At 38.9% G+C, this 15,027-nt stretch overlaps 1 protein-coding gene across 1 annotated transcript in view; it reads left to right on the top strand.

Annotated features, from left to right (window-relative positions):
- USP54 (ubiquitin specific peptidase 54) overlaps nucleotides 1-15,027 on the top strand; it is a 106,482-nt gene that overhangs the window by 27,994 nt on the left and 63,461 nt on the right. Inside the window, exons 3-13 of the mRNA XM_006887536.1 lie at nucleotides 365-499; nucleotides 5,041-5,154; nucleotides 5,288-5,370; nucleotides 5,775-5,880; nucleotides 5,989-6,135; nucleotides 7,408-7,557; nucleotides 9,004-9,172; nucleotides 10,546-10,716; nucleotides 13,451-13,582; nucleotides 13,757-14,137; nucleotides 14,391-14,622. Coding sequence (XP_006887598.1) covers nucleotides 365-499; nucleotides 5,041-5,154; nucleotides 5,288-5,370; nucleotides 5,775-5,880; nucleotides 5,989-6,135; nucleotides 7,408-7,557; nucleotides 9,004-9,172; nucleotides 10,546-10,716; nucleotides 13,451-13,582; nucleotides 13,757-14,137; nucleotides 14,391-14,622 — 1,820 coding nt within the window. The remainder of the gene's footprint in view (nucleotides 1-364; nucleotides 500-5,040; nucleotides 5,155-5,287; nucleotides 5,371-5,774; nucleotides 5,881-5,988; nucleotides 6,136-7,407; nucleotides 7,558-9,003; nucleotides 9,173-10,545; nucleotides 10,717-13,450; nucleotides 13,583-13,756; nucleotides 14,138-14,390; nucleotides 14,623-15,027) is intronic.

A 15,027-nucleotide genomic window follows, 5' to 3' on the forward strand; every position in this document is an offset into this window, starting at 1 on the left:
ATCCTGACGCTGCCAATTGGTCCAGTGGTGAGAATCTTTGTCTTCTTGACATTGAGCCTCAGTCCATACTGAAGGCTGCAGTCCTTGACCCTCCACAGCAAGTGCATGAGGTCCTCCTCAGTTTCAGCAAGCAGGGTGCCCTAGACAGCATCAAATACAGCTGGAAAATAATCTTTCTTGGAAGAAATTACACCTTCATTTTGACACTTGATTTTTTAAAAAAATTATTAACAAAAGCATCAATCTATGGATAATAGATATTTGGGGGCTTTAGATATTTAATTTTATGGCTGTAAGCAGTGATGCTAGCAGGGCAGATTTGGATATAGAGAGGCTTACCCCTTGTTTTCCCTTTTCCTTACAGGGAATCTTTAACCAGTTTCAGTGTAGTAGTGAAAAAGTACTTCCATCTGACACTCTCCGCAGTGCTCTGGCAAAGACGTTTCAGGATGAACAGCGTTTCCAGCTGGGAATTATGGATGATGCTGCAGAGTGCTTTGTAAGTACCTGGTTACTGCTTGCTTTCTTGTTGAGGGTTTGCAGTTTTATTTATTCATTTTTAATTAATTTTTTATCTGAGTAAAGATTTACAAATCACATTTGCTTTTCCTAAATAATTTATTTTATTTATAATATTAATTACTATTGATTAATGTTACTAATTAGTCAGGATGTCTAATAAAATCCCTTATTGTGTATTACCTTCCCCTTCGCTCAACTTGCCTTTTGTAAATTTTTAATCCCCTCTCTTTCCCTTCCTTTCCTTGTTATCTCTCCGAGATTCATTTTATGTGTGTAAAACTTTTCATCATGGGCAGTTTTGTGGGTTGTTTTTTTTTAAAATAAGTTTTTTAATTTTAGTTGTCATTTTAACAAAAGTTTATAGAAAAGTTAGATTTTCATTCATTCATTTTTGCACATCTTACCCCCTTCTCCTCCCTTCCCCCCCATGTTGACTTTTTTCTTTTCATTAGTTTATTTACAAAATTCTAATACAAATTTACAAATTCTAATACAAGAAATCTGGAGGACAGCCAGCTGGCCAACTGACTGGAAAAGATCGGTATTTGTTCCCATTCCAAAGAAAGGTGACCCAAAAGAGTGTGGAAATTATCAAACAGTATCATTAATATCACATGCAAGCAAGATTCTGCTGAAAAGTATCCAAAAACATTTGGAACAATATGTCAACAGACAACTGCCAGATGTGCAGGCTGGATTTAGTAGAGGTCATGGTAGTAGGGATATTATAACTAATGTTAGATGGAGCTTGGCAGAAAGCAAAGAATACCAGAAGAAGTGCTTCATTGACTATGCAAAGGCCTTTGACTGTGTGGATCACAAGAAGCTATGGCAGACTCTGAGAAGAACGGGAATCCCAGAACATTTGATTGTATTAATGTGAAACCTAGACTTGGACCAAAAGGCAGTCATCAGAACAGAGCAAGGAGACACTACATGGTCCAAAATCAAGAAGGGCGTCCGTCAGGGATGTATTTTGTCTCCATACCTTTTCAATCTGTATGGAGAACAGATCATCCGTGATGCTGGGATGTACGAGGAGGAATGTGGCATCAGGATTGGTGGAACAATCATCAACAACCTGCGTTATGCGGATGACACAACCCTGCTTGCTGAAACAGAGGAGGACCTGAAGCGCTTGCTCCAGAAGGTCAAGGACTGCAGCCTCCTAAGTGGATTGAAGCGCAACATCAAGAAAACAAAGATTCTCACCACTAGGCCAATTGGCAGTATCAGTGATTGAGATAGTTAACAGTTTTAGTTTGCTTGGTTCCACAGTCAACACTCTTGGTAACAGCAGCCAGGAAATCAAGGAGATGAATTGCACTGGGAAACTCAGCTGTGAGGGACCTCTCAAGAGTACTGAAGAGCAACGATGTCAGACTGGAGACTACGGTGCCCCTGATCCAGGCTGTAGTCTTCGCAATTACGTGCTATGCATTGGAGAGTTGGACAGTGAATAGGGATGATACAAGGAGAATTGATGTCTTTGAACTGTGGTGCTGGAGAACAGTGTTGAATATATCATGGACTGCTAGGAGAACAAACCGGTTTGTCCTGGAGAGGGTGAAGGCAGAATGCTCCTTGGAGTCAAGGATTCCGAAGCTTCGTCTGACATACTTTGGGCATCCTTGGAGAGGGACATCATGTTTGGGAGAGTGGGGGGGATGGTGCAGGAGAGGAAGACCCTCAATGAGATGGATTGATTCTGTGAGTGGAGTGGTGGGAATGAGTGTGTTTGAGACGGAGAGGTTGGCGCAGGATAGAACGGTGTTTAGGGCTCTTGTACATAGGGTCGCTGTGAGTTGCAAGCAACTCGATGGCACATAACAACAAACAATACAAATTTGAACAAATTCTTTCAATTTTCCTCCCCCCTCCATCAAATTGTACAACCCAAAGATTAATCCCCTCTTCCCCCGTACATCCACATCCCTCTGCTTCCAGCCTCTCCCACCCTTCCTGGATCCTTATACTCATTCTACAATAACGGTCTTATACAATATTTATCCTTGTGGGACTGAGTTCACTCAGCATAATGCTTTCCAATCCCTCCCAAGTTAGGTAATAATTTACAAAATTATTGCTCCTGTGTGCTGCATAGTATTCCATTGTCTGAATGTACCATAATCTCTCAATCCATTCATTTGTGGTTGGACATTTGGGCTATTTCCATGTTCTTGCAATGGTGAATAATGCTGCTATGAACATTGGTGTACAAATCTCAGTTTGTGCCTCAGTTCTCATATTCTCAGGCTATGTTCCAAGTAGTGGAATAGCCGGGTCATATGGAATTTCTACGTTCAGCTTTTTGAGGAAGCGCCAAACTGCCTTCCAGAATGGTTGCACCATTTTGCAATCCCACCAACAATGTGTAAGAGTTCCTTTCTTGCCACATCCTCTCCACCAACTATTACTTGCTGCCCTGTTAAACTTTGCCACTCTTACTGGAGTGAGATGGTACCTCATTGTGGTTTTGATTTGCATCTCTCTTATTGCCAGTGATTTGGAGCATTTCTTCGTGTGTCTGTTGCGTCCTCTGTGAAAATTCTTTCCTTGTCTTTTGCCCATTTTGTAATTGGGTTATCAGAAGTATTCTATAAACTTTTGTTATAAGACTCTCATTGCTACAGTCAATATGTCAATCCATCTCATTAAGGATCTTTCACTCTTATGCTGACCTTTACCCTTTCTAGCATGATGCCCTTCTCTAAGAACTGGCTTCTCCTTACAACATGCCCCAAACATGTGCCTCCAAGGAATACCCTGGTTTCATTTTCTCCAGGATAGACTTGTTTTTCCTTTTCACAGTCCATGGGGTTGGTCTGTGCTTTTTTCCAACACCACAACTCAAAGGCATCAATTCTTCTTCTGTCATTTTTAATCATTGTCCAAATTTCCAGTGCTTAACAAGGAATAAAGAAGAACTTGGCTTAGATAATGCTCCCTTTAGTCTTTAGAGCAGATTTTCCCAATGCGACATGTCTTTTGATTTTTTGACTGTTGGTACCAAGAGTGTTGATTATAGATCCAAGCAAGATGAAATCATTAATGACTTCAATCTCTGTGTTTATCATGTTGTTACTGATTGGCTGGTGGTGAGGGTTTTTGTCATCTTAATGTTGCAGTAGAATCCATATTGAAGACGGTAGTCCTTGATCTTTTGCAGCAAATGCTTTAAGTCCTCCTTACTTTTCACACATAGTTAAGTGGTCATCTGCTAACTAAAAAGATGATAGTGAAAAACCTACTCATTAGCTCTGCTTCAGTAAAGTTTATAGCATTAAAGGCCTGGGAATCTGCTTCTATAGAGATTATAACCAAAAATTCTGTGGTGAAATTGTACTGTCACAGAGAATTGCAGTGACTCAGAACTGCCAGCATCACACCTAGAAACAATAAATTTAAAGAGTAGAGCAGCCAGAAATAATCTGTTACTAACTCAGTGAACATATCACTATTCTAGCAAGACTTAATAATCCATTTCCAGAGGTTAAGGATGGCGATTGGGTATGATTATAAAGGGGTAGTATGAAAGAAACCTTGTGTAATGAACAGTTTTGTATTTCTATTGTAGTGGTGGTTATACCAGTCTATAAAGTGATAAAATTGGATAGAACTCCACACACAAATAAGTTCAGTTTGTTCAGCTCCTTAGTCAACACTCTTGGCACCAGCAGTCAAGAAATCAAAAGACGAATTACATTGGGCATGTATGCTGTCAGGGACCTCTCAGAAGTCCTAAAGAGTAATGATGTCAGTCTAGGGACTAAGGTGTACCTGATCCAGGCCATGATCTTTGCAGCTAGTTGCTATGTATCAGAGAGCTGGACAGGAATAAGGATGAAAAAAGAATCGATACCTTTGAGTTGTGGTGCTGAAAAAGAGTATTGAACATACCATGGACTTCCAAGAGAACAAACAGATCCCAAGTTTCTCCTTGGAGTCAAGGATTTGAAGCTCCATCTCACATATTTTGGGCATATGGCCAGGTTGGACTGGTCCTTAGAGAAGGATATCATGTTCAGAAGAGTGGAGGGACAATGTAGGAGAGGTAGACCCCAGATGAGATCAATTGACACAGTAACTAAGGCCAATAGAGTAGAGGTGTCAGTGTCAGTGAGACTGGCTCAGGATAGGGCAGGCTTCAGAGCTATTGTGTATAGGACAACTATGAGTCACAGGCAATTCAATGGTAAATAACAACAACATTACTAATGGAGTCTAGATAAATTCTGTTGACTGTACCAATTTATATATTTCCTGATTTCTTATTATGTTGTATAGTTACACAAAATGCTGCCATTGCAGGAAACTTGGTGAAAAATTATGGGACTGCCTGCTGTTTGCTGGAGCGCAACTTCTTATTTAAAATTATTTTTAATTTAAAAAAATCAAAGCTATGTCTCCTTTCTAAGAGAATTTTTTTATTCTTTTTCTCTGTGTGAACTACATACCAATTTGTGTATTTGTCAGTCGAGTGACATTGTTACACTGTTTTTGTTCTTTCTTTGTCAGGAAAATCTCCTGATGAGAATTCACTTCCATATTGCTGATGAAACCAAAGAAGATATATGTACTGCTCCACATTGCATCTCTCACCAGAAATTTGCAATGACGTTGTTTGAGCAGGTGAAATCCAGCACTCCCCTCCTCTCTTTTAAGACCTTTACTTCAGGCATACATTGGGATATGGGTTGTCAGATGGGTGCCATAACAATTAGTAACTGTGAATGCTTGTTTTTGCTTTTTTCTCCATGTCCAGTGTGTATGTACTAGCTGTGGTGCCACTTCTGATCCACTGCCTTTTATTCAGATGGTACATTACATCTCTACCACTTCCCTTTGGTGAGTCTTTGTATCCTTAGGTACTCATCCCAGTGATTTTTTTTTTTACCCCTCCATTTGATTGGGTTTTAATTTGAAGGCATCCAGATAACTTATTGCTGAATCTGTGCTATAAGAACCCAGAGTAAGAAACCCTTTATCATCCTTATTTTCTCTCCTACCACAACCCATTTCTTAAACTTTGTTTCAGCCAGGAAAGTGATAGGGGAAATGGGACTGTATGTAAATGTTAAATCTTAGGACGAGAGCATAGGCACTCATTGTGTTTTGTGGGATACTGAGACTAGTCAGGACAAGGGGCTTTGGTATAGTAGGCTCAGGAATAGTTAGGAGTTTGCATGAATGATTTCTTCAATAGGGCTGTAACTGTCCCACCATCATCTCTTATTATTCTCCACCTGAAGCAATCAGGCCATTTGTATGTTGGAAAGACGGGAAAAACCTTCACCGAGTATGTTTGGTGAACTACTGCAGAACGCCAGCACAATGGGAGATCTGCGGAACTGCCCTGTGAGTGGTGCCAAGGGTGAGGTTTGGAGTGGGAAGGGAAATCCTAGCATCAGATGAACTGAGACAGCCAGTGGGAAACATGGAACTGACTTTATATGTGTATTTCAGAGCAACTGTGGAGAGAGGATCCGGATTCGCCGGGTGTTGATGAATGCTCCACAAATTATCACAATTGGGCTGGTATGGGACTCTGATCACTCAGACTTGGCAGAAGATGTCATCCACAGCTTGGGCACTTGCCTGAAACTGGGTGATGTGAGTATTGGTTACTTTTGTCACTGACAGCGTTCTTATGTCTTAGCTACTTAAGGGCAGTGAGCTCTAAACAAAACTGTATGTCATACATGACAAACACTGTAACATTTGGGACAGATAGATATGTGTGTACATACACATTTATGTATATATGCATGTTCACATACCTCCTTTGGGGAAGTACCAAAGACTTTCTGAGAAACATATAATGACCTTGTCTGAAGGACAGGATTGGCAAAGTTTAGCGACTGATAAAAATCAATCAATTAAATGTTATTGTGTGCTCTACTTACTGTTCGTTTATACTGATATACAGTAGAAAAGTATATTCAACCACATGAGTTAGTAATGCCAAGAAGATGCTATAGGAAGTGAAAGAGTTCAAGAATATGAAATTCACACAAGGAACTGTGCTCTCCACTAATAAGAAAGTAATGAAGCATCTTCGAAGAAAATTTAGTGATTTTTCTGTCAATCAATTTAGGGAAAATTTGGAAAAAGATTTCAGACCTGGAGTCTTTAACTTATCAATGCCATACCTTAATGTAGGTGCAGCCAAGGTTTCCTTCCTCCTGGTTTCTCTCTGGAATAGTCCTATGACAAAGGTGATCCTGTGTTTTTTGTTTTATTTCTTTTTATGACCATAGACCATGACTGAGAAGAAATTAACTATCTGGGATTCTATTTTAGATCTCCTTCCTAAGGCATCTCTGACCTTAGGTAGGCCAGGCATAATAAAATCTCCTTTTTCTGCCCTTTGGTAGTTTACATATTCTGTTCAGTTCTGGTTTATTTTATTTTTGTGATTGTTTTCTTAATTGAGTAAGTTCCTTACGACTAGAAATCTCTCTTGTTATTGTTGTTGGCAGGTCTTCTAGCACCTACAATAGGTCCTGAGCAAATCAGAAGCTGAGGTAACAATGATAGTGTTTCTCCTTTTAAGGATTTGTTTCTCATCCATTTGTATCTGTAGGGTTAAATAATCTTTGAAGCTTGATAGTTTTTCCTTTCTTATAAACTTTCCTGGATCTTCTTAAAAATACTGCCAAATATTTAGTAAAGGTTAGAGGAAGCATTACCATGTTAATGGTTTTATTAGTTCTGGTCTGTTTTGGTTTTCTGCACTTTTTTGGTTTCTTTTTAGAATAAATCTGGAGTAGCGCAAAGATGTAGACAAAAAGAAGGAGAAGAAATGTGAATGGAGTTTACTGAGAGATGATGTGAGAGAGCTGGGAATTTAACTGTTACTTCCTTTCTCCTCTTTCTCCACAGCTGTTTTTCAGAGTGACAGATGATCGGGCCAAGCAGTCTGAACTGTACTTAGTAGGAATGATCTGTTACTATGGCAAACATTATTCCACATTCTTTTTCCAAACAAAAATCCGAAAATGGATGTATTTTGATGATGCTCATGTCAAGGAGGTAGGAATACTCAAGCATCTCTTCCTTTTGGTTTTTAAAAGCAAATTAATTTTACTTATTTATTTTCTCATGGTTGATAGGTATGCACAGCAAAACATATTTTGTCTCTGACAGATTTCCTGATTTTCATCTTCATCTCTTTTGTTGTAATTTTGGGCAACTAATTTAACTTCTCTGAGCTTTGGATTTTTTATTTGAAAAATAATACTAGTCTCAGAAGATAATTAAGTATGATTTAAAAGCATGAAAAGCATGTAAATGAGTTTTAATTAAAATAACAATATCTTATAAATTTATAAATTTGCTGAGCACCTGTAACAGATAAACCAATATACTAGTTGTCAACTCCAAGAACATAGTCTATTAATAATATGACTAATTAGGCACAAGATAGAGTAATTTGGGGATTTGGTTGGATTACTATCTCTCTGTTGTTTTGTCAGTGTGTGGGAGCAAAGCTGAATCTAGCACACAGCTAAGACTAAGAGGTTCAGCTGTCTAGTCTAAGCAGTTTGACATTTCCTGTTCTGCCACACATGAATTCAGAAATGGTATCATTTACTCAGAGACAGTCTGTGAGAACATTTCTTCATACTTTGTATTCATAAAAGTTATTTTAATATTTAGGAGAAAATTATGGGAAAATTAATTTCAAATGAGGACTTATATATGTAAAAAGAAATTGGTCACTAAGGCAGCTAAAGGTCTCATATAGCATATTAATTTTTTTCAAGTTTTACTCTGATTTATTTACAAAGTTTTAATACATTGTTTTTCACAAAAGATCCTTATTTCCTTCACCCCACCATCCATCGAGTTGCACAACCCTATGATTAACACTCTAGCTCCCCATCCATACCCTTCTGTTTCCACACCCCCCCACCCCATCTTACATCCTCATACTCATTCTACAATAATGGTTTTATACAATATTTGTCTTTGTGGGACTAAGTTCGTTCACTCAGCATAAAATATAGCATATTCATCTTTTAGAATATTCATGCATATTTCATAATTCTATCAATGATTCACAGAAATAAAAACAATTTCATCTTCCTTTTCTCCTGTATGATTTTTGTACATTCTAGAGGAATTATGGTCTAGTAGTCTAAAAGAATTATTTGCTAATCACAGGCAAGCAATTCCTATTTACCAGTTGCTCCATGGGGGAAAGATAAGTGTTCTCCTTCCATGCAGTTTACAGCCTCTGAAAACCCTCTGTAGGGTCAGCTGTGACTCATTGACAATGACTGAGTGTGTACAAGAAAAAAGAACTAGCAAAAAATGTTCCTTAGATTTAGGTCTGAGATTTCTTTTGTTGTTTCTTTATTCGATGCCTGAATATTTATTTCTTTGATGTTGTTTAGATAAACATAACAAAACAATATATGTTAAATTGTGGATAGAAGTATAATTGGCATGTGCCTCTGCTTTTGTCTGGTTCAGATTGGCCCCAAATGGAAGGATGTGGTGACCAAATGCATCAAGGGGCATTATCAGCCTTTGCTGTTGCTTTATGCAGACCCCCAGGGAACCCCAGTGTCTATCCAAGACCTTCCTTCCCAAGTTGAGTTCCAGTCATACAGCAGGACATGCTATGATAGTGAAGATTCAGGTAAGCAACTTAGCTCTCTACCTCCCACCTGCCATCCCATGTGATCACATAATGGTCGGTACTCATACTTAGTTATTCTAGCATTTAACCTAGGCTTGAGAAAGAGAAGGAATTAGAGAAGTGCTAATTCCTGCTAAAGCCACAGTTGTGCTGGGCTTTATTTCTTTTCATTTCCAAGAGTGTGTTGTTGTAATCACCTGGGGCTCCAACACAAAAGTGAGAAGAAACTTGTTTAAGACTGAGATCTTAAATTTCAATCTGTTGTACATAGGGTCCCTATGAATTGGAGTCTGTTTGATGCCTCAGCTAGCAACCATTTAGTTTACAGAGTAGACTTCAGTATTTAGTTTTAAAATAATGATAGAGATGATTGTTTATTATACCACTTTAACAATACTTTGAATTATTAAAACTAAGAAAAATTCTTTAGAGCTACTATGAAGCTAGTCAGTTTGCTTAAGATGAGAGGTTTTTATTTTCATATTCCAACTAATAAGCCAATTGTTAATGAGACTTAAGTCATATTTCTTTACCAAATCAGTTTTCAGCTAGCTCGCTAAGGGCTAGTATAGCTCATGAGTCTCATATTTGAGCCTTTTCTTTTATAATTTTAGCATGATTTCTGAAAAGAAAGAAGAAATACTCCTTTTTATTCCCCCTTCTGAATTTAAAGCTGGCTCTCAGTATAATTTTAGAGGAAATACTATCTTTGAAATCTTTCTCCCTCCATATTGTACCTCCCTCCTTTTTAGTACTTGGTGTTCTTCCCATTCTTCACTTTACCCAGATCTGTCTTACTTCTCCCTTCAATGAAACATCATTTCTCTTATAGTGCTTATTTTAACTAGGTAGTCAAAGGAAAACAGTCTTAACTGAATTACTTAACACCAAAGTATAAATAACAGCCCCACAATTTCTCATAAGTATTAAAATGCTTATAATATTAAATAAAAATTTTTAAATTACATTTCCAGCAGTATAGGTGAGAGCATATGTGATAGGGAAAGAACTGGTTATATATGCCAAGTCAGCCTGGGACTCTCCATCTAAATAGATCTTACTTTTCACAACTTTTTCCTTTCTTCCACTTTTCCCCCCATAGGTTTTCTTAAAGCCCCACAGTTTTTCACAGTGGCAGGCAAAGTGAGGGCTTCAGCAAGGTAGGGGCAGAAGTGGGAGGAATTGTTTGTGTGTCTGGGTTATCTGGAACTTGGGTGTTGGGAACAATGTCCCTCTGTGTATACATACCTTCTCACCCTCCATCTAGGAAGCTCTTGCCTTATGGACCTCTGTTGCCATCTATCTCTTTGCCTTCTGTTTATTACTGTCCTCTCATTCCTCACTTTTGCCTATGTGTCTCCTCCTTCTCTCAGGGAGGGAGCCCTCCATCTCAAGTGACACTCGAACAGATTCCTCAACGGACAGCTATCCCTACAAACACTCCCATCACGAGTCTGTGGTCAGTCACTTCTCTTCTGATTCTCAGGGGACAGTCATCTATAATGTGGAGAATGATTCCACGTCTCAGAGCAGTCGGGACACAGGTAGGGACTTATATAAAGGATCCTGATTGCCTAACTCACTTCCTGCATAAAAAGTCTCCCAATAAAAAGAAACTGGGGCAGGTTAGAAATAGTTCCCCATTGAATGACTGGAAACCCTAAGTTTCTATAAACTTTCATTAAAATTAATAAAAAAAAAAGAAGTGGTTGTCATGCAAATTGGGAAAGGCACAAAATGTAGGTATTTGAGTGGGATGCAAGGAAGCAACATTATTCTAATTGATGGATGATGTTCCATTGTACAATTTCCTGTCAACAGCAGTCTGTCAATAAGGACCATTGTCAATGTAACTGATAATAACGTTTATTATGAAGTCAGCGTTTCTTCTACTGTCCTCTCCATCCTTATTCTTTCCATAGTGCCCCACTAATCCCTTATGTCATTGCACCTTGTCATGTTTTCATGCCAAACTTTGTCTTGAATGAAAAGGCTTTGAGAGAAAGGGTATATTTATGGGCAAGAGAGTATTTTGGGCAGGTTCATCAACTAGCGAGGCTTGCAGATAGCAAAAAATAACCCAACTCAAAAAAACCAAAAACCCAGAGAAGTGAATGATACCTTGTTTGTTATTGTGTGTCAACTGCAGAGAACATTTTTTAATTATTCTGTTTATAGGAGCGTGTGCTAGTATCAGGGTAGGAAATCCTAATAAGAATAATAAGGCCACTGCTTAGATGCAAAGTCATTATGAATTTAGAACACATAAAGCATAGAAAAATGCCCAGACTCTCAGGGATTTGGGGAGAGTGGGCTCATGGCTTCCTATTGATGGTTTATATCCTGCATATAGACATTTTTAAAAACAATTTTTATTTTAAAGTATATAGACTAGGAGTATATAATCCCATGTACCCATCATCTGCTATTGTGGGCCGTTATGCCTGACTGATTTGTAGCTGACCCTCCAGCAAGTTTTCAGAGGCTGTAAAGCACACAGGAGGAGATTGCCTATCTTCCTCCTTTGGACCAGCAACTGGTGGAGTTAAACCACTGCCTTCTGGTTGTTAGGTACAACTCCTTACCACTAGTCCTAAACTATAAGATTAACAAGGAGTAATTTTGAGGAGAGCCAATTATGTTAAGGTTTTAGGTTTATATATGAAAGGAAATGAGGCATTGCATGCTATTGGTTTAAAATTTGTCACATTTTGGTGTTCCGTGTGATTTTCTCCTTTTTAAAGCTTTTTTTTAGGGGGGGCATCTGGAGCCTAGAAGTAGCAAAGGGAACAGAACAATGTAAAAATATATATATATTCATTACATTGGGTAGTCTGAATGTTTAAACTATTTTCATATACTAATAAACTATTTTCATATACTAATATGTGAAAGAGATGGAGCCCATAGGGAGTTGGACCCTTAACCCAAAGGCCAAGCCTCTTTGCAATTGGAATCCACCTGCAGTTCTGCAGGAGAAATATGGGTGATCTACTCCAGAGCAATTTACAGTCTTGGGAAAACTCACTGGAGGGTCAGTTATGAGTCATTTCCCACTGGACAGCAATGAATTTGAGCTGAGTTTGAACATATAAAAACAAATTTTTCTTAATGCATTTGAGAATCTGAGGGGTGTCTTGCCTCAGATTTCCAGTAGTTTAGATAATTCTATTCTTTAGAATGTTTCCTTCCTGGGGAACAGTGACCTTTGCTATTATAAAGTCATATTCATGCATTCATGCAATATGGGAATGAAGTAGAATCTCCTGGATTTCCTAGTGATTAACCAGTTGCTGTTGAGTCTGTCTAATGGTGACCCCATGGGTGTCAGAGAACAACTCTGTAGGGTTTTGAATAGCTAGTTTATTTTTGAAAAGCAGATCTCTGGGCCTTTATTTTAAGGCTAATTAAGACCTGACACACTAACCATTTTATTCATCCCAATGATTAGTATTGAGGAACACATGAATAAAGCCAAGTTTGGTAAACGTTGTGCTATAGATCAGAATAAGAATTACTCAAATTTGAAATGTCCTTTTAAATGATCCACATTAAATTATTGTTTTGATCTGAATGTTAAAGCCATTAGAGTTCTTGTGGACACAGATTGGGGCACCTGGCATAATATTAAAAGTATTAGACTTCGGGAGCTCTTATGTCCTAGTGGGGAAGGAGTTGCACTGCCAACCCAGAGGCAGAAAGTTCTAATTCACCAGCTGCTTCAAGGGAGAAAGATGGGTAGTCTCTTCCTGTGTGATTGATAGCCTCTGAAAACCCACCAGAGGGTCAGCTTTGAGTTGGTTCCAACTCCATAGCAATGACTTTGACTTTTGACTTACGTTGCAAAAGCAGTTAATGAATGAATGAATGAATGAATTAAAAGGAAAGAAAAAACTGTGTTTAATTCACGAGAGTCAAAATATATAGGTATATGGCATTTTTATACCATTTTTAAGATGTTTCCCTTTTGACAATTACCAACTGATATGTCCTTAGTCCTTCTGGGCTATTAGAAAATAGTGATGAGCTAATCTGAGACTGCTCATTTCTCAGGAAACACTGTGAAGTTGGAAGCTCCCATTAAATATTGAGCTGCCCTGCATTTACCTACTCAAAGATTCTTGTTAGACTTCAGTCAGATAGCTTTTCCCTTCAGCTTCTCAGCCATGGGTGCACTAAAACATGTGCCCTGTCATGAATATCCCAAAGGGAGACTGTTTACAAGAAGATTCAGTTTAGTCTCAGATACCAGCTCACCCCATACCCTTGTTCTTTCAGGACACCTGACTGATAGTGAATGTAATCAGAAACATACGTCCAAGAAAGGATCACTGATAGAGCGCAAGAGGAGCTCTGGCCGTGTTAGGAGGAAAGGCGATGAGCCACAGGCCTCAGGGTACCACAGCGAAGGCAAGTCACCCTGCACTGCACCTCTTTCCTCACTCACTGTATCAAGTTTCTATCATATTCTCAAATTATGGTTTCTCCTTTTTATTCAGAGGGGCTTATTCTCGCTTTTTAGACTTTGAGATCTAGGTAACTGTGATCAATTTAAACATCTTTTGTCTTATTGTGTGTTGTTAGGAGAAACACTGAAAGAGAAGCAGGCTCCAAGAAATGCCTCTAAACCATCCAGCAGCACCAACAGATTGAGAGATTTTAAAGAGACAGTCAGCAATATGATCCACAACAGGCCTTCAGTCGCTTCTCAGACCAACCTAACTTCTTCCTTTGGTAGTAAAGGTGGAGACCAGCCTGAAAAAAAACCTCCTAGGATCCTGCCCTTGCACTCTCATGACTGGGAAGTAGCGAGTACCAGCAGTGAGTCAAAGTCCAGTTCTTCAAGCAAGTATCGTGCAACATGGAGACCAAAACGAGAGTCTCTGAACATTGACAGTATCTTTAGTAAGGACAAAAGGAAGCACTGTGGCTATACGCAACTTAGCCCCTTTTCTGAAGATGCAGGTGAGGAGATAATTAGGGGGGATATTAAGATTTTTAATAAATTTGCCTTGTATATTTAAAAACTAGTTTTTTGGCAATATTGGCAAAGTACATTTTTCACCACCATGTGACCATTTGTAAAGAAAACATGTTAGACCTTTGAGGGATATTAATTCAATGAATGATAGTAGTTGGATGAAACAGTTACCTGTTGGTTTTATCTCCTAATACTAAAGCTCTCTCCTCTTCTATACTTATCCTTTGATTGGGATAGCAAAAGAATTTACGCCAGATGAACTAAGCAAGCCACCTGCTTACAGCAATAAAGCTGGTGGACCAAGCACCCGATATAAGTCCTGGGGTCCAGCACGACCAGGCTCTCACCTTTTAGAGCAGCACCCCCGTCTGATCCAGCGAATGGAATCTGGCTATGAGAGCAGTGAGCGGAACAGCAGCAGTCCTGTCAGCTTGGATGCAGTCCTGCCTGAAAGCTTGAATGTCTGCAGGTATTGTTTAGCCTCTGAATTGAGACCTACTTTTCTGTAGTAATATGAGCCACCTTTTGGGGACTTACATTGTGCTCAGACTTGGGGAGAGATGGAGTTTGTTGCCATCTTGTGGATAAGCAAGGTACTGTCCTTTCTCTACTTCCTATAGTAACAGTACCCTCTACTGGGCAGAAGAACAGAGGCTTAGGTCCTTTTTTTTTTTTTTCTGACTTTAAGGGGTTTTTTTGTGTTTTTTTTTCTTTTTTATTATTATTAAATTTTATTAGTTTCAATGAACATTCACAGGGATTCTGGGCTTTCACCCCTTCATTGCCGCACCATTCTCTCCACCATCCTCCCCAGTTTGTTCTTCTTCCCCGCCATCCGAATGTCTGTTTTAATTGTCCAATTGCCACAGTGCTT

This window comes from Elephantulus edwardii, unplaced genomic scaffold, assembly GCF_000299155.1.
Source record: "Elephantulus edwardii isolate Elephantulus edwardi_28Jun2011 unplaced genomic scaffold, EleEdw1.0 scaffold00058, whole genome shotgun sequence".
In the NCBI taxonomy this organism is placed as follows: domain Eukaryota; kingdom Metazoa; phylum Chordata; class Mammalia; order Macroscelidea; family Macroscelididae; genus Elephantulus; species Elephantulus edwardii.